At 57.8% G+C, this 22,753-nt stretch overlaps 1 protein-coding gene and 16 non-coding genes across 17 annotated transcripts; 11 read left to right on the top strand and 6 right to left on the bottom strand.

The window, feature by feature from the left end:
- Nucleotides 1-48: 48 nt before the first annotated feature.
- TRNAA-CGC (transfer RNA alanine (anticodon CGC)) lies at nucleotides 49-120 on the bottom strand. The gene has a single exon. It is a non-coding gene; the product is annotated as a tRNA-Ala (tRNA).
- Nucleotides 121-373: 253 nt separating this feature from the next.
- TRNAP-CGG (transfer RNA proline (anticodon CGG)) lies at nucleotides 374-445 on the top strand. Its single transcript has one exon. It is a non-coding gene; the product is annotated as a tRNA-Pro (tRNA).
- A 301-nt stretch (nucleotides 446-746) lies between these two features.
- Nucleotides 747-818, top strand: TRNAA-UGC (transfer RNA alanine (anticodon UGC)). Its single transcript has one exon. It is a non-coding gene; the product is annotated as a tRNA-Ala (tRNA).
- Nucleotides 819-1,169: 351 nt separating this feature from the next.
- TRNAP-AGG (transfer RNA proline (anticodon AGG)) lies at nucleotides 1,170-1,241 on the bottom strand. The gene has a single exon. It is a non-coding gene; the product is annotated as a tRNA-Pro (tRNA).
- Nucleotides 1,242-1,764: 523 nt separating this feature from the next.
- Nucleotides 1,765-1,836, top strand: TRNAP-AGG (transfer RNA proline (anticodon AGG)). Its single transcript has one exon. It is a non-coding gene; the product is annotated as a tRNA-Pro (tRNA).
- Nucleotides 1,837-2,121: 285 nt separating this feature from the next.
- TRNAA-UGC (transfer RNA alanine (anticodon UGC)) lies at nucleotides 2,122-2,193 on the bottom strand. Its single transcript has one exon. It is a non-coding gene; the product is annotated as a tRNA-Ala (tRNA).
- Nucleotides 2,194-4,314: 2,121 nt separating this feature from the next.
- On the bottom strand, nucleotides 4,315-4,386 carry TRNAP-UGG (transfer RNA proline (anticodon UGG)). The gene has a single exon. It is a non-coding gene; the product is annotated as a tRNA-Pro (tRNA).
- Nucleotides 4,387-7,019: 2,633 nt separating this feature from the next.
- Nucleotides 7,020-7,091, bottom strand: TRNAP-AGG (transfer RNA proline (anticodon AGG)). Its single transcript has one exon. It is a non-coding gene; the product is annotated as a tRNA-Pro (tRNA).
- A 485-nt stretch (nucleotides 7,092-7,576) lies between these two features.
- Nucleotides 7,577-7,658, bottom strand: TRNAS-CGA (transfer RNA serine (anticodon CGA)). Its single transcript has one exon. It is a non-coding gene; the product is annotated as a tRNA-Ser (tRNA).
- Nucleotides 7,659-7,931: 273 nt separating this feature from the next.
- On the top strand, nucleotides 7,932-8,003 carry TRNAP-AGG (transfer RNA proline (anticodon AGG)). Its single transcript has one exon. It is a non-coding gene; the product is annotated as a tRNA-Pro (tRNA).
- A 350-nt stretch (nucleotides 8,004-8,353) lies between these two features.
- Nucleotides 8,354-8,425, top strand: TRNAA-UGC (transfer RNA alanine (anticodon UGC)). Its single transcript has one exon. It is a non-coding gene; the product is annotated as a tRNA-Ala (tRNA).
- Nucleotides 8,426-9,661: 1,236 nt separating this feature from the next.
- TRNAT-AGU (transfer RNA threonine (anticodon AGU)) lies at nucleotides 9,662-9,735 on the top strand. The gene has a single exon. It is a non-coding gene; the product is annotated as a tRNA-Thr (tRNA).
- Nucleotides 9,736-10,393: 658 nt separating this feature from the next.
- On the top strand, nucleotides 10,394-10,475 carry TRNAS-GCU (transfer RNA serine (anticodon GCU)). Its single transcript has one exon. It is a non-coding gene; the product is annotated as a tRNA-Ser (tRNA).
- A 4,553-nt stretch (nucleotides 10,476-15,028) lies between these two features.
- Nucleotides 15,029-16,281, top strand: LOC126045509 (feather beta keratin-like). Its single transcript, XM_049816787.1, has 2 exons — nucleotides 15,029-15,062; nucleotides 15,727-16,281. The coding sequence occupies exons 1-2, from the start codon at nucleotides 15,029-15,031 to the stop codon at nucleotides 16,041-16,043; spliced, it is 351 nt and encodes a 116-aa protein (XP_049672744.1). The 3' UTR covers nucleotides 16,044-16,281.
- Nucleotides 16,282-21,604: 5,323 nt separating this feature from the next.
- TRNAP-CGG (transfer RNA proline (anticodon CGG)) lies at nucleotides 21,605-21,676 on the top strand. The gene has a single exon. It is a non-coding gene; the product is annotated as a tRNA-Pro (tRNA).
- Nucleotides 21,677-22,038: 362 nt separating this feature from the next.
- TRNAA-UGC (transfer RNA alanine (anticodon UGC)) lies at nucleotides 22,039-22,110 on the top strand. Its single transcript has one exon. It is a non-coding gene; the product is annotated as a tRNA-Ala (tRNA).
- A 520-nt stretch (nucleotides 22,111-22,630) lies between these two features.
- TRNAA-UGC (transfer RNA alanine (anticodon UGC)) lies at nucleotides 22,631-22,702 on the top strand. Its single transcript has one exon. It is a non-coding gene; the product is annotated as a tRNA-Ala (tRNA).
- Nucleotides 22,703-22,753: the final 51 nt, after the last annotated feature.

Raw genomic sequence — 22,753 nt, forward strand, 5'->3', positions numbered from 1 at the left:
TTTATCACCACTGCCCCATAGAGGAAGTGGGTTTGAGGAAGCAAAAGCTGGAGATGCTGGGGATTGAACCCAGGGCCTCTTACATGCGAAGCAAGCGCTCTCCCGCTGAGCTACATCCCCCTGCCTCGGAGCTATCTCCACCCAGGGTTCCTGCTGCCCACTGGTCCTCTTGGCCCCATGGCTTTTGCAGCCAGGGGACTACAGCCCATGGCCATATCCAAGTGCTAGCCCTGAAGCCAGGGTAGAGCAAGGGGGACCTCACAGATGTGAACACACATCAGGGCCAAAAGCTTCCTCAGGTCCCATCCCACTCCAACCAGTTCCCCGATTACTGGAGCTCAATAAAGGAGTTCTTGCCATTGTGCAGTGCCCTGGCTCGTTGGTCTAGGGGTATGATTCTCGCTTCGGGTGCGAGAGGTCCCGGGTTCAACTCCCGGACGAGCCCTTCTTTTGGGCACCCATTGCTCTCAGCTGCCATGAGTGAACCCAGCCCGTGGTGGGACCAGGGCCAGGGTGGTGGGAGGGCAACAGTGCCTGGTGCAGCAGGGATGGGCAGAGTGTTGGGGTGGTGGGCATGTCCCCAAGGCCAAGATAGAGACCCTCAGAAGCAGCAATGGGGATGGTAGAGTGCAGCCCCTGATAGTCTGAATTTGGGGCAATGGGGCAGAGCAGGGTGAGCGGTGGGCAGTGGGGCAGTGGTGGGGGAAAAGGAGAGCTGCCCAGACCCCCACGCCTGCCTATGCAGAGGGGATGTAGCTCAGCGGGAGAGCGCTTGCTTTGCATGTAAGAGGCCCTGGGTTCAACCCCCAGCATCTCCATGTCCTTTTGCCTCCCCAGAGCCCCTCCCTGCCAGCTGTGGGGCTGCAAGGGCCCCCCAGGACGCCCAGGAAAGCCATGAGGCTGCCTGCAGGCACAGCTGGCCTGTAGCTGATTCCCAGTTTCCCCAGGCTCTGGAGAAATGCTCACAGTCCTTTCTCTCCCTGCCCAGGCACTGCGGATTGTGGTGGCACCTTGTGTCCCCTCCACAGACAGATTGAGGTGAATGTTGGTGTTGGCAAGAGCTGATGATGATCTGGGGAGACCACCTGTCCCCCCTGTGCAGGGCAGTGTCACCCCATCTGAGCCCTGTCCCCACAGGGGCTGTGCCCAGCGGTGGGTGCGCAAAAGGAGGGCTCGTCCGGGAGTTGAACCCGGGACCTCTCGCACCCTAAGCGAGAATCATACCCCTAGACCAACGAGCCAGGGTGCACAGCTGGGACCCAGCCCCGATCCTGTCCCCCACGGCCCCGGGCACCGCACACACCAACCGGTGCCCAGTGCAGGTGGGGGCTGCCCCGGGGCACTGCCCGCTCCCTCCCCTCTGCTCTCTGCCCATCGGCTCCCCCAGCCCCCTGGGACATGGCACAGGGCGATGATGGGGAGCCTCTTGCCATCTTGGGAACATGCCACTTCCTGACGTACCCCAGGGCAACAAAGCCTGGAAAACCTTGCGGGGGGCCTGTACCCCTCCTGCCCTGTGCACGCCTGAGTCCCCCTGTCCCAAAGACTCCCTGCTTCTCCCTTTTCCTGGGAAGTGGGAATTCTTCAGGGTGGCCGGTGCATCCCCGCACACACCCTCAGCCCCGCTCTGCTTCCCGGGGCCCGGTGGCAGGGCCCATCGCCAAAAAGCAGCTCCTGGTGCAGCGGGGTCCCTGGGCAGCGGTGCCCCCCCCAGCATCCCATTGCCCGGGACAGGGTGGGGGTGCCCGGGCAGCTGCGCACCCCGGCTCGTTGGTCTAGGGGTATGATTCTCGCTTAGGGTGCGAGAGGTCCCGGGTTCAACTCCCGGACGAGCCCTCCTTTTGCGCACCCACCACCCCACTCCCACCCAGCTGTTCCCACCACCGCCAAAATTCACCCCAAGCCTCATGGGGAAGGGACACAAGCTGCCTCCACACCACGCAGCACCCAGGCAGGGGAGGGAAAGGGCTGTGGGCATTCCCCGCAGCCTCTGTGTAGGTGCTGGGAAGCATCCCCAGGCCAGCTGTGCCCACTGGCAGCCCCAGGGCTATTTTAGGGGACCTAGGGGGCCCTGGCAGCCCCACAGCTGGCAGGGATTGGCTCTGGGGAGACAAAAGGACATGGAGATGCTGGGGGTTGAACCCAGGGCCTCTTACATGCAAAGCAAGCGCTCTCCCGCTGAGCTACATCCCCTCTGCATGGGCTGGCGTGGGGGCCTGCACAACTCCCCTCACCCCCCCACCACTGCCCCACCGCTCACCCTGCTCTGACCCCACAGCCCTGACCTTAAAATCAGGCCCTCGGGGCACACGCTGGTGGCAGCACCCGCTCTGCTCTACGGTGCCCAGCGCTGCCCCTTTCCCACCCCTCCCTCCATCCGCCTCCCTGCCCATGCCCCTGGCAGCACCTCGCTGCTGGCTCGTGGGGGTCCGTCCTGCCCACGGGGACGTACCAGACAGGACCTGGCACCGGCCCCTCTGTGCAGGGCACCACTGCTCTCATCCTTGTCATGTCCCAGTTTCTCTGGACGAGGACTCAGGTTTGCTGATTCCCAGGTCAGGATTAAGGTGAAACGACACCAGGGTCCTTTCATTCACAATACCCAAATTTTACTTGCTTACAACAAGAATTGGCATGCTCACCACCAAAATTGGTATGCTCACAACAAAAATTGGCATGAAACTATGTCATTAAACTGTGTAACATTTGCTAACCCTACATCACCAAACATATACTACAGGCCTTGCTCATTTGGGAGTCAGTTCAGGGAAGACAATGAGAGCCCTCCCGTTGAGTCCCGAGGTTCAGAGCAGACCCCCTGGCTTTCTAGACTCCTTCTCAGAGAGGAGCCCAGGGGCAGCTGGATGCACTCCTAGCCCCAGACTTGGTCAACAGTTTATGTCTAAAGGGATGACGTGTAGGGATTACGGAAGAGAGAAGAGAGCAAGAGGGGAGAGAGGGGAGAAGAGAGAGATAAGAAGCGGGGAGCGGCGGGGGGAGAAGAACAGAGAGAGGTCACCGGTCCTGTGTCCAGCGTTCGTTCAGTCAGCCGAGGGGTCCTGTTCCGGTGGGCAACCACGCATGGGGCTTCAGCTTCTGTCCTTTTATCATCCTTGCCCCCTGTCACGGTCCACTCGGTGGACTCGTGATGGTTCGTTTGCTACGATCTCGAAAGTGCAAAATTAAGGTGACCAACACCAAAGGGGATAGCAGTAATCACACAGTAAAACTTTATTGTATTGCCTGTGAGGAGGCACACGATAGTTAGAGATGGGTGAAAGAAAGGAGAAAAGTAAAGTAAAGTTTAGAGAGAGGAGAAAGAGAGGTTATAGCTACCACCGCCGATCTCACGACGTCCTAACGGTCCCGGGTCCAGTCATGCTGCATCGTCGATAGTCATGGTCCTTGGTGGGGAAGCTTCAAACTTCCGTTGTTCAGAAGTCATCTTTTATGCTTGGTAACACACCTTGCTCCACCTCTGCCTCAGGAGTCTCCACCCTTCTCAGAATACAGTTAACATATCTCCACCCTTCTCAGAATACGAGTATCCTATCTCCGCCCTTCTCGAGCAAGGCTATCACGCAGGCGCGGGGTCAGTGTCCGAGGCGTGGTAAGTCTTGGAGGCGGGCAGCCTTCAACCAGGAGGTGTGTTTTGGTATTATAATGAAGCAAAGTTTGTCTAAAGTTCATGATTTCTTCATCGGTGTTATGGCAACAGTTGCAATCCATCCTTTTTGACAGTACTACGCGGTTATCTCTAACGGTTCCAGCCAGGTACCTTCCACCCTTGGGAGCGGCCGCTGCGCTCCAAACAGGCTGTTGTCAGGTAGCGTTACTGTTCCTGCTCCTGATGACAATGTTGAGACAATGCTGATTTTCTGATCGACTCTTACGCCCCCTCCTTCGGGCGGGCACTTGAACTCATTAGGCTAACTGGGTGCCTTGAGCAGCTTGTGAGCCTTCGGGAAATTGGTCTGTGGGCTCGGGGGTCGTTTGGGGAGTAGTTTCCTCTTCCCTGCAGACATGATCTTTGGCCATGGATGGTGAGCTGCCCTGCTCAGCATATCAGAGCAGTGCACCAGAACAGGGAGCTGCGCACCCTCCGGCACGGCCCGCCCTGCCCTCGCCCTCCTGTTGCTGATGGGTGCTGATCCGCTTCTCTCCACCCGGGGTTCCCTGCTGGGCAGAGTTCTTGTTCTGCAGAGTTCGCCCCACCACAACGGTTGAGACATCAACTCTTCCACTCCCGCACAGCCGTGCCCCTGGTGTGCCCTGGTCCCACACAGTGCTGGGGAAGGCGGGTGCCCAAAAGGAGGGCTCGTCCGGGAGTTGAACCCGGGACCTCTCGCACCCAAAGCGAGAATCATACCCCTAGACCAACGAGCCGGGGTGCTGCACCCCCTCGCACCCCCAGCCTCTGCACCCCACACACTTTTGGGGGGACAGCTGAGGCTGTGTGTGTCCCTCGGCACACTCTGGGAGCACGGAGGTCCCTCTTGCCGTGGCCGGTCCACGGAGCCAGCAGCTGGAGGTGGCCACGGGGCATCAGTGCCCAGCATCTCCACCTCCAGGGTTTTCCTCCTCCCAACCATCTCCCTGGCTCTTGCAGAGGTGGAAATGGCCGGTGCTTTGCAGCGTCAGCCCCTGCCTTTCTTCCTGAATGGGGTCCCCCCCAAAGCTGATGTCCCCCTCTGACCTGGCTTTCTCTTTGCTCCCAGAAGATCCCTGTCACTGCTTCTTTCCCCAGCCCCCCGGAGCTGCTGGCCGTGGGGTTCGGGGCTTTGCAGGCACTGGGTGTCCCTTGGGTGCCCCAAGCTGTCAACACGGCTGGATCTGGGCCAAGCCAAGAGTACGGTTTTCTGGACTCAGACCCTGGGTCAGCAGCTGCTTATAGCTGTGCCAGGGTGGGCAGCTGAGCTGGTGTGGGAGCCCCGGCTGCAGTGCCACCACTGTGCTGCACCCTGCACCACAGTCCTGGGCAGAGCTGCCCATCGGGGATGCCCCCTTGTCCGTGCCCCATCCCCATAGGGGCTGTGCCCAGTGGTGGGGGGGCCAAAAGGAGGGCTCATCTGGGAGTTGACTTTCTCGCACCCTAAGCAAGAATCGTACCCCTAGACCAACGAGCCGGGGTGCGCAGCTGCCCGGGATGCCAGGGTGCCAGGCACCCCTTTTCAGGAACAGGCCCTGCAGCCAGGCCCTGGGGAGCAGAGCGGGACTGAAGTTGTGTGTGGGGATGCACTGGCCACACCGCAGAGACTTCCCCGCTTCCCAGGAAAAGGGGGCAGCAGGGACAGGTTGGGACAGGGGGAGGCAGAGGTGCACATGGAGCCCTGCAATGCCTCAGACTGGGTCTGTGGTGGCCCGGAGACAGGAGAGGCACAGGATCCCATGGGGTTTTCCAGGTTTTGCAGACGGGGGAGAGGGGAGCAAACTGCCGCTAAGGGGAGCAGGGTGGGGAGTTGTGGACCGCTTTCCCAAGATGCCAAGAAGCTCCCCATCATTGCCCTGTGCCACGTCCCTGGGGGGCTGGGGAGATGATGACCGGAGAGCAGAGGGGAGGGAGAGGGCAGTGCCCCGGGGCAGCCCCCACCTGGGCTGGGCACCGGTTGGCGTGTGCGGTGCTGTATTGGTTTTGTGTGGCAAGGTTTTGGTAGCGGGGGGGTTACAGGGGTGGCTTCTGTAAGAAGCTGCTGGAAGCTTCCCCTGTGTTCGAGTGAGAGCGAGCCCATACCAGCCGGCTCTAAGACAGACCCACCACTGGCCAAGGCCGAGCCAATCAGTGATAGTGGTAACGCCTCTGTGATAACATTTTTAAGAAGGAAAAAAAGTTGGGACGGAGAGAAACAGCCACTGGAGAGAGGAGTGAGAACATGTAAGAGAAACAACCCTGCAGACACCAAGGTCAGTGAAGAAGGAAGGGGAGGAGATGCTCCAGGCGCTGGAGCGAAGATTCCCCTGCGGCCCGTGGTGAAGACCCTGGTGAGGCAGGCTGTCCCCCTGCAGCCCATGGAGGTCCACGGGGGAGCAGATATCCACCTGCAGCCCGTGGAGGACCCCACGCCGGAGCAGGTGGGTGTCCAAAGGAGGCTGTGACCCCGTGGGAACCCCGCGCTGGAGCAGGCTCCTGGCAGGACCTGCGGATCTGTGGAGAGAGGAGCCCACGGAGCAGGTTTTCTGGCAGGACTTGTGACACCATGGGGGACCCACGCTGGAGCGGTGCACTCCTGAAGGACAACACAGTGGAAAGGACCCGTGCTGGAGCAGTTCATGAAGAACTGCAGCCTGTGGGAATGGCCCACATTGGAGAAGTTCGTGGAGGACTGTCTCCCGTGGGAGGGACCCCACCCTGGAGCAGGGGAAGAGTGTGATGAGCCCTCCCCCTGAGGAGGTGAAGCGGCAGAAAATAACGTGTGATGACCATAAAACCCATCCCTGTCCCCCTGTGCCGGTGGAGGGGCTTGGTGGAGAAATCCGGGAGTGAAGTTGTGCCCGGGAAGAAGGAAGGGGTGGAGGGAAGGTGTTCTGAGATTTCGTTTTATTTCTCATTACCTTACTCTGGTGATTTGTAATAAATTGAGCTAATTTTCCCCAAATTGAGGCTGTTTTGCCCGTGACGGTAATTAGTGAATTAGTGAATAATCTCTCCTGTCCTTATCTCGACCCACAAGCTTTTTGTTATAATTTTCTCTCCCCTGTCCAGCTGAGGATGGGACATGATTTGCTGGATGCAGCCACCGGACAGAGCTGCCCAGCAGGATGTGGTGGCAGCAGGGCCCCGATCTGCCCCAACAGACCTTTCCCCACTCAGAAGGGGACAAGCCCAGGCCGTGGCTGAGCCGTGTCTCTTTGGCCACGGGGCAGCGGGTAGCACCTTGCTCCTGTCAGTGGTGGGACCGTCCCAGCAAGAGGGAATGTGGCCGAACTGGGGAGGCCGCCTGTCCCTCCTGTGCTGGGCGGTGCCCCCCTGTGTGTGACCCATTGCCACAGGGGCTGTGCCTGTCAGTGGGTGCCCAAAAGGAGGGCTCGTCCGGGAGTTGAACCCGGGACCTCTCGCACCCTAAGCGAGAATCATACCCCTAGACCAACGAGCCAGGGTGCACAGCTGGGACCCAGCCCCGATCCTGTCCCCCACGGCCCTGGGCACCGCACACACCAACCAGTGCCCAGTGCAGGCGGGGGCTGCCCCGGGGCACTGCCCGCTCCCTCCCCTCTGCTCTCTGCCCATCGGCTTTCCCTGGGGACATGGCACAGGGCGATGATGGGGAGCCTCTTGCCATTTTGGGAAAGTGGTCCACACCTCTCCACCTCACTTCTCTGCTTCATCACCTGTTGTGGTTTAGCAAAACCTGGAAAATCCCATGGGGACCTGTAGCCCTCCTGTCCCAGGGCCATCACAGCCCCAGTGTGTGGGATTGCTGGGAACTCAGGCAGCGAGCAGGTTACCGGGTGCAGGAGCTGCTCCCTAGGGAGGAGGCACAGGGTGGGGATTGCCCTGGCTGCTGCCACCCTCCCAACCAGGTCCCACAAGGCCCCTGGGATCTCCAGTGTTGCCACCCAGGCAGGGGATAAAATGTCTCGCTGTGAGCAGGATTCGAACCTGCGCAGGGAAACCCTATTGGATTTCGAGTCCAACGCCTTCACCCCTCGGCCATCACAGCCCCAGCCCTGGCCACCTGGGGGGGACACCTGCCCCCCGCCACAGGCACTCCCTGGCCCCTCTGGGTGCACTTTTCCCGGGAAGTGGGAATTCTTCAGGGTGGCCGGTGCATCCCCGCACACACCCTCAGCCCCGCTCTGCTTCCCGGGGCCCGGTGGCATGGCCCGTCACCAAAAAGCAGCTCCTGGTGCCGCGGGGTCCCTGGGCAGCGGTGCCCCCCCCAGCATCCCATTGCCCGGGACAGGGTGGGGGTGCCCGGGCAGCTGCGCACCCTGGCTCGTTGGTCTAGGGGTGTGATTCTCGCTTAGGGTGCGAGAGGTCCCGGGTTCAACTCCCGGACGAGCCCTCCTTTTGCGCACCACCTTCCCCAGCACTGCATGGGACCATGGCACAACTGGGGCACAGCGAAGGCAGTGGTGCCCTGCACAGGGGGGCCACTGCCAGGTCCTGTCTGGCACGTCCCCGTGGGGACCCAGCAGCGAGGTGCTGCCAGGGGCATGGGCAGGGAGGCGGATGGAGGGAGGGATGGGAAAGGGGCAGCGCTGGGCACCGTAGAGCAGAGCGGGTGCTGCCACCAGCGTGTGCCCCGAGGGCCTGATTTTGGGGTTAGGGCCGTGAGGGCAGAGCAGGGTGAGTGGTGGGGCAGTGGTGGGGCGTGAGGGGAGTTGTGCAGGCCCCCGTGCCAGCCCATGCAGAGGGGATGTAGCTCAGCGGGAGAGCGCTTGCTTTGCATGTAAGAGGCCCTGGGTTCAACCCCCAGCATCTCCATGTCCTTTTGCCTCCCCAGAGCCCCTCCCTGCCAGCTGTGGGGCTGCCAGGGCCCCCCAGGTCCCCTAAAATAGCCCTGGGGCTGCCAGTGGGCACAGCTGGCCTGGGGATGCTTCCCAGCACCTACACAGAGGCTGTGGGGAATGCCCACAGCCCTTTCCCTCCCCTGCCTGGGTGCTGCATGGTGTGGAGGCAGCTTGTGTCCCTTCCCCATGAGGCTTGGGGTGAATTTTGGCGGTGGTGGGAACAGCTGGGTGGGAGTGGGGTGGGGGGTGCGCAAAAGGAGGGCTCGTCTGGGAGTTGAACCCGGGACCTCTCGCACCCTAAGCAAGAATCATACCCCTAGACCAACGATCTGGGGTGCACAGCTGGGATCCAGCCCCAATCTTGTCCCCCCCTGGCCCCACAGGTACCTTGCTCCAGCCCTGCCTGTGCTCCCAGCAGCTGTGCAAGAGAGAGCACAGATTTCCCTGCACCTAGGAGCTGCTGGTGCCAGGCATCGGGGACATCCCCAGTGGAGGGTCCCCTTTGACAGCTGGTGCAACTGGAGGGTGCTGTGGGTCTGTGTTTCATCCTCTGCGTTTCCACCTTCGTGCTGGGTGGCAATGGCCAAGGAGGTCTCAGTCCCCTTTCCAGGTCCTCCTCCCGGTTACAGGGGTCAGGCCAGGCCACGAGGAGGTAAATGGAGCTGGGTGAGCATGGGTGTCACCAGCACCCACTGCACTGGCGAGGTGCTCTTTGCCACTGTCCCCCCCTCTGGTATCTCATGCACCTCTCAAAAAACTAGAGACTTTAGGGGTGCCTGATCCTTCAGAGGCCACATTGAGATTGTTTGGGTCAGCCTTGGGCACTCATGGGTGAGCCAGGCAGGTGGGCAATGCCCTGGGGACCCCTGGGGTGAGGAGCTAGAAAGAGAGCTGAGACAGATGCAGTCTCCTTGGGGCAGTGCAGGGGCTGGGGGCAGCTGGCAGGGCTCTGCCACGGAAAGGGGAGGGGGGCAGCAAATCCCCACAGGGGCTGGGACCCCGAAACCCAGCTGGCACTTTTAGGGGATGTGTTGGACTCTCTGTGCCAGGGCCCAGGGTCAGCACTAGGGGTGCTCCCAGCGGCAGATAGAGAAGGGTTTAGGGGCTGGGGTACCCCAGACCTGGGGCAGCAGTGTGGGGCACAGTGGGGGATGGGGTGGGCAGAGGGTCAGGTGTGTTGGGGGGGGCACCCCATGGCAGTGGGTAGGTGGGCGCCATGGCTCAGCTGGTTAAAGCGCCTGTCTAGTAAACAGGAGATCCTGGGTTCGACTCCCAGTGGTGCCTCGCCCTGGGGCTGTTTTTCCTCCCTGCCCCAAGGTGGGGGTCTCTGCCCTGCCCAGAGCAGTGGAGCCCCCCACCCCTCTGTCCCAAGTGATCCCACTCTCGGGGGAAGGAGTTTCCTTCTGCTTCCTCTCCCTCAGGACCTCGGGGGAGAGATGACCCACACTATTTCCAGACCCCAGGGGATGTGGGAAATAAAGAGGTACATCCAGTGCTGGCTCCCCCCCCCCCCCCCCCCCCGCCATCTTCCCCGTTCATTTGCACAACTGGTACTGAATCATGCAGGAACAGGTTGGAAGTGGGTGGTGGTGTGTGTGTGGGGGGGTGATGGAGACCCGCAACAAGTAACAAAGCCTGGGGCGCACTCTTTTATGGCAAAAATAAATCCGACATCGCCCTTTGTCATACTCTGAATACAGAGACGAAAGGGAACACGGAGAGGGGCAAATGAATTGCAAATTGCAAACACTTGCTGCCCTGTCCAGCTGCCCTGCAACAGGCAGGTGGGCAGATGGCTGCCACGGCCAGGCGCAGGGGCTGCCAGGGCTCTGCCTGCCCAGCCTGGCTCCCCAGAGGATACCCTGAAGAAGCAGCAACAGGTTTGCAGCCTTTGGTCAAATACGAGGGAAAAAAAATCCCCACAAAAGACACTGAAGCAGGGGACGAGGTGGCCGAGTGGTGAAGGCGATGGACTGCTAATCCATTGTGCTCTGCACGCGTGGGTTCGAATCCCACCCTCGTCGCGGGACCCCACCCACGGGCAACCTTTTGGTGCAGTCCCTGGCGTGGCCGGCTCCCTCCCGCCACTCTCTGTTTTGCCCTGCCGGCTCAAATACACGTCTGCCCCTGCATCGCTGCTCCCGCTGGCCGAACCTGCTCCCGCTTGCTGGGGACCTGCCTTGCTCTTCCGTGCGACGGGCCAGGCCCCACACTCCCGTGCAGGAGCGGGGTACCGTGCCCCGCTGTTCCCCCAGCCCTCCTGCCAGCCAACTGCGTCTCCTCCAGGAGGCAAAGCACCAAACCGTGGGCAGGGAAGGGCAGCAAGAGGCTGGCCGTGCTGACCGGGCAGCGACGTGGGCACACCCTGAGCCTGGGCTCCGCTTTCTTCCCTGCTGCTGTCTGGCAGCCAATTTATTCTTTTCTGCACCTTGCACAGGAGCCCCGTCGTGCCCAGGGGAGCCAGAAGCCAGCCTTGGACAAAGGTGCGTCTCGCCGAGCCATCCCCGCGTCCTAGAGGTGCTTTTCCTGAGGATGGCATGGCTGCTGGGTGTTGGCAGCTCCCTCCCCTGCCTGCAGCAGCACTCGCAGCGGAGGTTCCTGGGGAGAGGAGAGGGTGAGCGGCTGCAAGGTGAAGAGGAAAGAGGTAAAAAACCGCCTGCTGGGAGGTGTTTAGCTGCGGAATTCCCGGCGGTCTGGCGGAGAGGGAAGGCTCGCGTTTCTCAGAGCGTGTCTGTGCTTCGACGCACCTGGGAAATGTGTTGCGCCAGCCTTGCCGGTGCCTTCCCCGCTCCCACCCCTTCTTTCCACAGATGAGGCTGTGGCCAAGCAGCGCCGTGGCCCGAGGCAAGGCAAGGACGCTCGGTCTCAGCTGCCCATGCTGCGAGCCCTGCTCTGGCTTTTCGACCTTCCCTGGGGCCACCTTTCCTTGCCGTGCCTTGGGGAGATGCCCCTGGGGACCGGCTGGGAGCTGCTGCCCTCCGTCAGCCTCTCCCGAGCCAGAAACAGCGATCGGGCCGCAGGGAAACACCGGCCCCGTCCCGTCCCGCTGCCATGAGACGCCGCGGTGCTTGGCCGGCTTCGCCGCCCCGGGAAAGGGGATGTCCGTGCCGGGACAGCCAGGCGCCCTACAAGAGGGATGCGGGAGAGTTCCTGGGGAAAAGGCATGCGTTTCGGTGCAGGGGGTTCCAGCCCCAGAGGAACACCCACTTGCCATGGAGAGGGGGACGTGGGCAGGGGCGGTGGGTGCGAGCTCCTCCTCGGGTGGTGGTGCGTGGCCTGGGGGCTGCTGCAGCAGGATGGGACCTGGGGGCTTGCAGGGCAGAGGCAGCCAGGAGGGGAGACAAGCTGACTCCCTTGGGACACCCTTCGACCCTGCTGGGCCGTGTCCGCCCCGGCAGACACGCGCCCCGGCCCTGGTGCGCGGTGACGCGACCTCCTGGGGGGGACGTGCCAGCCTCGGTGACGCTGTGGAGCATCAGCCCACCCGGGGACCCAGCAATTATAGGGGACGTGTGGCGGCATGGAACTGGATCATCTGTGGCCCCGGGGCGGCACACGGCAGCCAGAGCCTGGTTCTCCCCAGCGGCACCGGCTGGGCTTCGCTCCCCGGGCTGCAGCCAGCGGCCCCGAAGCACCCCGAGTCTACCCTGGTGAGGACGCAGGCAGCCAAGGATGCTCTGTGGCTGCGGTGGAGGGGCAGCCGCCTGGGTGGGTCTGTCTGCGTCAGGATGCTGCTTCCTGGCACCGGGGTGTCCCGCTCGCCCATCAGCTGCCTGGGAGCGGTCCCCACATGTCCTGCTGCCGGCAGGTCTCTGAGACCCCGGGGCAAGCCCTGGGTGAGAGCGCGCTGGATGCAGGCGTTCCTTGGAGATGGGATGCAGTGGGTCTGTTGCTGCTCCAAAATGTACCTTCACATTTGGCTTTCAGGAGACATTTTTGGGGCAGGGGCAAGCTTCCACCCTCCCGCTGGTCTCAGAGACTTCCAGCCCTGTGGTTGTTGGAAATCAAAATGCAGAGTGGTGAAATTGGAGTTGCAAAGTGCTGCTGGGGCTGGGGATGGGAAGGGAAATATAGTGAGTATTTGTCCTGGGCTTATCTGCAGGAAGAACCTGGCCTGAGATGGCCACACATCCTGGATCCATTGCAGAAGTTAAGAAAATGGTCTGACGTGTTTGTTTTGGTGAAATTTTCTAATTTTTTTCATTCCTCCAGAGAAAGTCATGTCTCAAGCAGAAAATGCTCATTCCCTGAAATGAATAGGGGTTGGAAAAACCAGTCCTTGTCTTTCTCCTAAATGCTTACATTTCCAGGAAGAGCTCTTTCCCCTATGGTTTTCCTTTGTTTTAATCTCATTCATTATACAAATCTGATTATTTTAACTTCTGACACATGCCTTTTGTTTTCCCTGTCCCCTTCTCCAGGCAAAGCACTTTTTTCAGTACACAGATCCGCTCACATTCAGCAACATACCCTTTCTAAATGCCCCTGTGCATTTATTTCAAGCATTGCTGCATCTGTGGATGATATTCTGGGACACAATGGCCCAATGTGAGCAGAACCTCAAGTACTTAAACTGGGTTGCAACACTGAAACACACAGTGAGGCTGCAAATCAGAAGATCCTAGCCTGTGTCTGGAAGCCTGGAAGCGAGTTCCCCCAGGAAGGGCTGTCTTCCCTGGGATCACAGGAGAGCACAGAGGCACAAAAAAAAAGGACATTGAAGATGATTAGTGAAGGGGAAGATCCCCCAGGAAGGGCTGTCTTCCCTGGGATCACAGGAGTGCACAGAGGCACAAAAAAAAAAAAAAAAAAAAGGAGATGGAAGATGGTTAGTGAAGGGGAAGAAACCCTGATTGGCAAAAGAAGGGTTTAATTCTCAGGCTGTGGGTCCAAGGTGCACCTGTGGCATCATTTTATTATTCAAGACTGGTGCAAAAAGCAGCAAGGTAAAGCTTAAAATAAAGCCTTATCTTTTCCTGCTCACCAAATTGCCATTTAGGAGGTTGTGATGAAAGCACAGCCTTCTGCCTTACTCCAGCAGGCTGTAAGGTTGCTTCTGTTTGAAGCACGTGTCCTCTACTGCACCTCAGAAAAGCTGACTTCCTCTTTCCCCTCCCCGAATGATGTTAAAAATAGCTGGGCTTGACCGCAGCACCTCTGAAAGGCTTTTTTGTCCTGGCAGGCTGGGCAGGGAGGAGTCACTAGGGACGATTCAGTGCTATCAACCATGGCTCTGCAAGACCAAGTCACCCTAGGAAGAAAAATGACCCCCAAAACCCTACAAGGCATGTCTTTAACAGCAATGCTGACAACCCCTGGCTCCACACATGCATAGTACATGTGCCCTCGTACTGCCATGGTTTCTTCTGGGGCAGAAGATGTTTGTGGCTTCATCTGGGCTCCGCTGGCATGAAATGAAAAGCCTTCTTCAAACTTTCCTTGCCCCTAGAGCTTGATGGCTCATTCCTCTGCTTGGGACCATGTCAGCAACTCCCTCTCCCCAACATGCAGGTGATTCACGCTTAAGTGTAGGTAGGGACTTTCGCGACTCCCTGGCTGTTTAGCAGCTAACAGGCTTTCAGCAGAGCAATCCGGTGCCACACCACAGCCTGTAATTAAAAATGTCTTGATGATGTCACTCCATCACAAGGAAGCATAGATGTGAACTTCTGGCTCACCGCTGTTAGCATATCCAAAGAGCGGGATGGAAAAGTTCTTGGCCTCAGAAATCAGCTCACTGCACAAAATCAGTCAGTTTTGGCATGCGTCACCTCCAGGGGTGGACTCCAGAGCCCATGATTACTTTGCTTGTAAAATGTGATGTGCCTTCCAACCAGAATTCATACCCCAGACATGAGGAATAATAACAAAAAAAAGGCAAAATCCTCTAAGTGGATCCAAAAGTGTAACGCTTTGCTTATGCCAGGCTAGCTCAAGTCTTCATCTGTAGTACCTGGGCAGCTGAGGCAGGAGAAATGTCCTCCAGCATTTTTCTCCCAGCTGTGCATGGTCCCCCAGCACCCTCACCCCTGCTGCCCCCCCGGTTTTCCTGCTGTCAATGAGATTGCTGTCACAGGGTTTACCTACAAATGCATGTTTCTTGTGTTCAGCCTACATCCCTGAGCTCACCTCAGGTGGACTTGGGACCAGAATTTGTTGTGCTCGGAGGAAGATGCGGAGCGATGCGCCAGGGATGCGCCTGCCCTAAATTCTGCTGAAACACTCTCCTGCCTGGTGGCATAAGACCTAAAATGTACTTTGGCCTTAGGAAGCAAGGTAATTAATGGCTGTAGCCCGAATCATTTCAATCTTACTCAGTATTAAATGGAAGCAAAACATGACAGATGAAAGAGGGAACTGTTTAATCAGTCAGGGGAGCTTTCCAGGAGAAAACTGCCGGTTGTTGGGGAGTTTCAGGCGGAAGGTATGCATCTGCTCCCCCCCGGGGGCTGGGGCACCATATAAAACCCCGCTCGGTGCCCTGCCCCACAACCTACTCCCAGCTGCTGCCGCCGCCTCCGTCTGGGTAAGTCGAGACAGGCTTCGTCTCCTCCCCACTGAGCTGTTGCTTTCACCGATGCCTTGTGCCCGGTCCTCCGCAAGAGTTCAAGGTTTGTTACCTGCCTCCCTCCCACCTCTGGAGGGTGTCGGGGAAGGGTTTATTTCTGCTCCAGAATGAGGAGTTCAGGGGGTTGCGGAATGCAGGGCTTGCAGGGTCCGTAACCACATAGCCAGGTGCAGCCTGCATGGTTTTCCTTGCTGAAGAAAAAACCAGAATAGCACATGCCCAGGTTGCAGGGACTGATGTGTCCCCGTTTATGGAAGGGCATCAGAGGTCCCTTATGTTTTGGGATGGGATAGGTCAGCTTGCATTAAGTCCAGCTCACTCATGTTGTATTGATTTAAGTGGGTTTTGCTACAACTAGATGCATCTCAGTGAGCATTTCGCTTGCTGAAGGCTTGCTGTCAGCTTGAAGGCAGGCAGTGTGCAGGAGTGGGTCTGCTCTCAGTGCTCGCAGCATCTGGTGCCTCCAGCTTCCCCAGACGTGCAGCTCAAACCAAATTCCTCGCTTCTCCCAAGTGGGTTGTGGGGCGAGGGAATGGGGAAGCTGGCTCCTGCCCATTTGGAAAGCCTTCCTTCAGGCTTTCTAACCCATCCAAGCTCACCCTCTAGCTAGTTCTCCTGCACCTCTTATTATGGGAGCTGCTGAATGAGGGCTCAGCAGGGATGGACCAGCCTTTGCCTTGCATTTACGCCCTGGCTCTGGCTTTCAGGTGTACGTCCTCGCCGAGCGATGTCCTGCTACGACCTGTGCCTGCCCTCTTCCTGCAGTCCCCAGCCGCTGGCCACCAGCTGCAGCCAGCCCTGCTTCCGTCGCTGCGGGGACTCCACCACCGTCATCCAGCCCCCCACTGTCGTGGTCACCCTGCCCGGGCCCATCCTCAGCTCCTACCCGCAAAACACGACAGTGGGGTCCACGGCGTCGGCGGCAGTCGGGAGCTACCTCCGGTGCTGTGGGGTCCCCGTGGCCTCCGGCAGTCCCAGGGGGCTGGGGAGGGGGGGACTGCTGTGCCTGGGCAGCGGGCTGTAGGGGTGTCCCCAGCCGTCGCCTCCTCCTGCCGATGCCAGCAGAGCGGCCGTGTCGGGAAGGACGAATAGAGCACAGGACCAAGGCTGGGGAAGAGGACTAAGGATGTGCCCGTGGGTTTCCCAGCTGTGGGGGGCACCTGCAGCCACCCCCAGGAGGAAGAGAGCCATGCGAGCTTGTCACTCGAGACCGTGCCTCTGTATACCTTTCTCTCGCTAAGCCTTACTTTATATTTCCATGTAGGTCTCACACCCTGCAGTGCTACACAGCATTTACTACTGGCTGGGTGAAAATGCTTATAGCAGGCTGTAGATGGAAGATGATAGTCATGGGGTGGTGGGGCAGAGGAACACCTTGTAGGGATTGGCTTGTCCCGGAGTGGGGTTTATCCATTTCTTTACCGAGCACTGGAAATGCACTTCTCATACTCTGAACTGGTTTATTTTCCTTCTCCTCATTAAAGTCATGCTACATCATAGCCTGAGTCTTTTGGTGTTCCTTCTGCCTCTGGTCTGGAGGGGTAACCTGCTTTCGAGGCAATTTGTTGCTGGGGGGGAGGTTTCTTTTTTGTCTGAAATGGGAGTTTCTGCTCCTCAGCTCCGCACTGTGCTGACATAAGTGTGTGGTTTTGCTGTGACCAGCCTGAAGGCAACTTTCTCAGCCTGGAAACCTCTCCTGCTGCCCCATAGCAAGGACCTGCTGAGGGAGGACTTCCCACAGGAGCAGACTTGTTGCCTGTTCCCTTGAAGGTTTGACATTTCAAAATGGCATTTACCCTGCATTTTGTAGCAATTTTTTGGGTGAGCTAAGGAGGACGGATATGGGGTCAGGGAAAAAAGGCAGAAACGGTCTTCTTGGGAGATGCTCCTTTGGATGGTCATCTGATGCCCAACTCACCCAATGTTTTATGGGTGATGATGAAGAGTAAAAAATTCCTAAGATATACCAGGGCAAAACAAGACCTCAAGCATTAGGCTCTTTATTCTTAGTCTTTACAACAGCCTGTGGCAAGAGGGGCCTTATACAAATAAGTACGTACTGAGTCAAACATAGATAGCCCAGGTGCCAGTGAGGCATGTGATGTGCCTGCATCTGGCTGTATCTCTTAACGAAGCAGCAGAAATGTTTTTTTCTGTGCTGCTGCATGCACGCATAGACACGCGTATGTACAGGCGTGACATTTGCCTCGAGTGAGGCCTATGATAACATGAGCTGAATATACCCGTGTCCCCCTGCTAGCTCAGTATGACGGCTCAGGGAATGGCATCCCACTGTGGACATGGGTGCACCTTGTCCAGCAGCCCATGCCACAGTAGGATCCCTGGCCCCATCAGAGAAGGAGGGGTGCCTGCAATGTGAAACACGGTGCAGGGTTACCCAGGTTTCCTCTGGACACACAGACATTTGGGAGCCCGAATTTGCTGAGACCTGTGACTGAACACTGATCGGAGGTGCCATGGGGAGAGGCAGCCTAACATTTCTGATAGACACCAAGCATGATGGACACTCAGACATGTGGTAATGCCATCAGGAAAGATACGTAAAAATAATAATAAGGACATGAAGAAAAACTTCTAATTTCCCATGTGCTCCAGACACAGAGGCAAGAGCAAAAGCTGGACTAGAGCTGTGCAGGGAGCTTTGCTCTGCTGCTGAGTGGAGAGACTTGCAAGTCCCATGCCTGTGAGTGGGTCAGTTAGAGGAGGACAAGGATAATCCCCTGCTTGGCCCCAGCCATGGCACAGTGAGCTCCATGCTGAGATCTTCCCAAAGACTAGGACCCAAGATTTTAGTTGAACACATAAGAGAACTGGACAATAATTTTTTACAGGGAGGGGGTGCGGGTGTCTCTGGAAAAAAAGATGCCAAGCATTGAGTAAAGCCTCTTTTTAAGATGCCATGTATCATCAAGCAGCCTCATCCTTTCCAGCCCATGGAAGAAGGAATAAGAGTGCAACTAAGTCCTCCTGGGTACTGTTTAAATCTTTCATACCTTAAGCATTTTGGTAGCATGACAATTTGCATAAAGCTTATGAGTGTTTATAATGAGGGATTATGCTGATCTTGAAAGCATGTTGGTCTTCAGAAGCATTTGACCAAGCTCAACTGGTTTTATTGCTCAGGAGATCTTCAGAGGTGCTCCTAATTTGGAGAAAACTTAGGTGGCAATTGCTCAGCAGTCAGAGCACCAGGAGAAGACAGGTGTGGTTTCACATCCCTCTTGCAAGTACTGCTCAGATGTTTTTATCCCAGCTCCAGAAATTGTCTGTGGAGACTGGATGCAATATTCTCCTGAACACTGCAATGAGGAAAAGCATTGCATTTCCAGCAAAAGCTTCATTAGAAATCTGCAGTCATCTGGGGCTTATGCAACTGTTTTCCACCAGTCTGCTGCATAGGAAAGTTCAGGGTGGAGCAGGGGGAAAGAATAATGACATTTTTATGTGGCTTTTCTCTGAATGACTCCACTGGTGAAGTTATACAGATTTATTTTTTTTCTGAAGATCCAGTGTCTCAAAGGAGACTAAAATCCACACAGGTCCTTTATTTGACTTGAAAATTGTGATGCCTTAGTGCAGACAGAGTTGGGAAACTGAGGACCTCGGTGCCCTGCAGGGCTCCCTGTCCTAAGCGACTTGGCACCCTGTCTCCCACGGGTACTGTGACTCCTGGCTGGGAGCTGTGCTGTCTTGGCTCCCAGCTCAAGAGCCGTCCTGAATTCACTCCACCACGTATACCCCCCAGCCAGCACTTGCCCAGGGCAGGACCCCACAGACCTGCTGATCAGGCCCTAAAATACAGGTTCCTGCAAAGACAGTGCAGCCAAAGGTCCTGGTGAGAAACAGGGCTGAGATGAAAAATAATGCTTAGCGGGTGGAAGCATGCACATGGAGGGAAATAGCTGGGTCCTGAGGTTTGGTCCCAGCATTGCCTACTTATGGCTTTCAACAGCAGCAGCAGAAGTGTTTCTCAGAAAAGCCTCGAGCTTAGCCCAAAAGCAAGCCTTTGGCCATGCCTGCATCTGTTGTGTTTCATGTCTTCTGCTCACCTCCCATCTTCCCTCACCTGGTCATGTCCTTGGAGGAAAGCTTCTCCCTGCTGTCACTCAGCATCCTCCTCCCACAGCAGTCATTGCTTCCTGGAGACCCCTGTTTCCCTTCATTTTGTTTCTTCTGTCCTTTGCTTTGGTGAAGTCAACTTCACCACCAGCAGAAATTACAGTGCAGGAATCACGGTGGGGTACTCCAGCTCAACAGGGCCTGGGAAGGTGATGATGGTAGCTCCCCATTGCAAGGTCATATCCATGGGGGTGTCGATCTCCTCTTTGGGGTGCATGTAACCATGGGGACAACAGGTTTCTCTCCATTTGCCTGCTTGGGGAAGCCAACAGAAGCAGCCAGTGAGCATTTCATACGGTGGTGGGTACTTTGCCCCCCCCCCGAGATGGAAGAGGTGTGAAGGAGGAATGAAGTCATGGTTTGAGTTGAAACAACTGGAGAAGCATAGAGAGTTGTCATGGAAAAGTGAAGACTGGTGTGAGTAACAAGCAAGTGGGACCATCAGGAGTGGAAGCCCACAGCGGCATGGGGCTGGTGATAGGGTGGAGGGATTGGTGGTGGCTGGATGGTTGCTGGGTCTACACAATCCCAGCACATCTATCTGTGGCTTCTCTGCACATCCAGATGAGAAGACAAAAATCCTGGTGACTCATAGAAGTGGGACAGGATGAAGAGACAAATCCACCGCCTGTACCTTTGCTGGGTTGCAAAAGGCGTATCCTATCCCAGCACCCATGCACCAAGCCAGGAAGGCAAACGGGCCTCAACAGGCAGCATCCCTCATCATCCTCACTGGGGCAAGGACTCCTGGCCAGAGCACCTGGGGACACGCGTCCTGGAGCCAGCCAGGTGGAGAGACAGCTCCTGGAGCTGGGAGCCTGCAGGCATGGCAGAGTGAGATGGGACTTGTTTGCCAGTAAAAATCGTCTTCCTCGCTGACCAAAGCCTTGCAACTCATTTTCCCACCAAAGCAGAGAAAACACCTGCTCTTACACTTCAGGAAGGGGAGAGAAAGTGGTTGCATGGCTGGGATAAGAGGGAGGAGAGGACATCACCAAGACAACATCCCACCCCAGGCACCCACGGACTGACTGCAGGGCAGAGGCTTGCTGCGGTTTCCCGGGGTGCCCTCCCTGCCACACAAAGACCCTGCACCAGCCTGGGGTGCCAGACAGGCGATGGCTCCAACAAGGGCTCTGGTTCTTCCCCAGGGCTGGAAATCCCATAAAGCAGGAAAATAACAGGCCACCCACACGTGTGAGTCATGGGGGAAGAAGCATGCAAATCAAAAGGCACTGGCATCCTGGTCTGGCCCTTCTGGTGCTACCTGTGGGAGTGGGGCTCACAGGGCTTGCACCCCAGCGAGCCCGTAGCCCTGTTGGCTCCACCAGCACCATGCCTCACCCTGAGCCCAAATCATTGCCAGACATCACTCCCAGCTGTCCTACACCCCCTTCTCCTCTGAGCTTCTCCTGTCGGGGTGGGCAGCCCTTGGGGAGAGACAGGGATGAGCGCAATGAAAGCAGATCCCAAATCCCAACGGTTTACAAGGTCCTGGGAGTGAAATACTTGGGGATTTGAGTTTCAAACTCAAGAACTGTTCGGTTAAATATTGAAGGGCTGCTATTTCACGTTTGCTGAGAATTAGGTGAATGCATGTTTCCCAAAGAGAAGGGCGATCTGGTTATCGCTGTGCAAGGTGGCTGTTGTTAGCACTGGATGTGTGGGGCTGAAGGAGCCAGGAAGCTGTGGGGAGTTATGTGACCTGGACATCATGGGGTGCAGTGCTCCCCCTGCCCGCTCCACACCACACTTCTGTGATTTGCTGGGTAAGGGAGAGGAGTGAGGCTTGCCTGCGCTGCCTATCGCTGATCCTTCCTCCCGGTTCCCCTGGGTCAGTTCACAAGGTTTGGACGTACCCCAAGGAGGGATCCCTTGCTCTGGCACAGCCTGCAAAGTGACATAAGTAGCATTGGAGGCTTGTAGCGGTGGGCTGTCTGAAAATCAGCTCTTTGCCCTGTTCCCCCTGTGGCTGTTCTGCATGGGGGGAAGTCCCTACCAGCTGGGGCTCCCACAGCTGCTTGGCTTCCCACCCTGGCACAGCTACAGGCAGCTCTGCACTTGGGGATTGTGTCCAGAAAAAATTGCCCTGTCCTGCCCAGGAGCAGTCCTCCCAGGCCTGCCCCACATGGCACCCATGGGAGTACCAGCACCAGCACCCTGCTGACCCCCACGCAGGGTTGGCAGCACCTGCGAGATGGGAAAAAAGAATGGCTGGGGGAATTTGCCAGTAACCTGGCACTCACAGCTCCTGTCCCTTGTCAAAGAGCCACCCCAGCACTCGTGGGGCAGGGGAGAGGGAGATCATTAGCACTGGGACCATGTGAAATAGGTCTCTGAAGAGTGGTGGTGGGAGATGGGGACACCCAGGAGCCATCACCATGTGCCCAGCACCACGGGCGGGTGGAGCAGAAGGGCCAAGGGCAGGATAAGCAGTTCTGCCCTGGCTCGTTGGTCTAGGGGTATGATTCTCGCTTCGGGTGCGAGAGGTCCCGGGTTCAACTCCCGGACGAGCCCTCCTTTTGGGCACCCACATTCCCTCGTGGCGCATGGGGCTGTGGAGGGCACGGATTAGGGCAGTGGTACATTACACAGCGAGGTCAGTGCCATGACCTGGCTGGGCACGTCCCCGTGGGCAGGACGGACCCCCACAAGCCAGCAGCGAGGTGCTGCCAGGGGCATGGGCAGGGAGGTGGATGGAGGGAGGGGTGGGAAAGGGGCAGCGCTGGGCACCGTAGAGCAGAGCGGGTGCTGCCACCAGCGTGTGCCCCAAGGGCCTGATTTTGGGGTCAGGGCCGTGAGGGCAGAGCAGGGTGAGTGGTGGGGCAGTGGTGGGGCATGAGGGGAGTTGTGCAGGCCCCCGCGCCTGCCCATGCAGAGGGGATGTAGCTCAGCGGGAGAGCGCTTGCTTTGCATGTAAGAGGCCCTGGGTTCAACCCCCAGCATCTCCATGTCCTTTTGCCTCCCCAGAGCCCCTCCCTGCCAGCTGTGGGGCTGCCAGGGCCCCCCAGGTCCCCTAGAAAAGCCCTGGGGCTGCCTGCAGGCACGGCTGGCCTGTAGCTGATTCCCAGCACCTGTAGGCTGCAGGTGTGCTGGGGGAAATCCACAACCTCAGCTGCACCCCTAACCCCAAAATGTGGGGGGCAGAGGGGCTGGGGCTGCAAAAGGGGTGCCGCACCCTGGCTTGTTGGTCTAGGGGTATGATTCTTGCTTTGGGTGCGAAAGGTCCCGGGTTCAACTCCCAGACGAGCCCTCCTTTTATGACAACCCCTTCTTTGGGGACTGCATCACTGCTGCTCTCTGCAGACCTGGTAGAGAAGGGTCAGCCCAGTGTACCCCCCACCTGCCTGCAAATGGCACCCCGTGCTGTGGCCATAGGGTTTCTCTTTCAGCTGAGACTGGTTTTAGCAGCTTGGATGCTGCCGCTGCAGTGCCGGGGACAGTACAGCCTGCCCAGGCATTCCTTGGCAGGGGGATGTAGCTCAGCGGGAGAGCGCTTGCTTTGCATGTAAGAGGCCCTGGGTTCAACCCCCAGCATCTCCAGCTTTTCCTTCTTGAAAACGTCCAGTAGAAAACCTACCAGTTCTTGCTGCA

This window comes from Accipiter gentilis, chromosome 1 (assembly GCF_929443795.1).
Source record: "Accipiter gentilis chromosome 1, bAccGen1.1, whole genome shotgun sequence".
Classification (NCBI taxonomy): domain Eukaryota; kingdom Metazoa; phylum Chordata; class Aves; order Accipitriformes; family Accipitridae; genus Astur; species Astur gentilis.

Excerpts from the sequence above, each read along its gene's own strand:
- LOC126045509 (XM_049816787.1), top strand. The coding sequence starts at position 15,029 with ATGCCTTGTGCCCGGTCCTCCGCAAGAGTTCAAG. Across the intron at positions 15,063-15,726 it reads GTCCTCCGCAAGAGTTCAAG|GTGTACGTCCTCGCCGAGCG; the intron begins GTTTGTTACCTG and ends TCTGGCTTTCAG.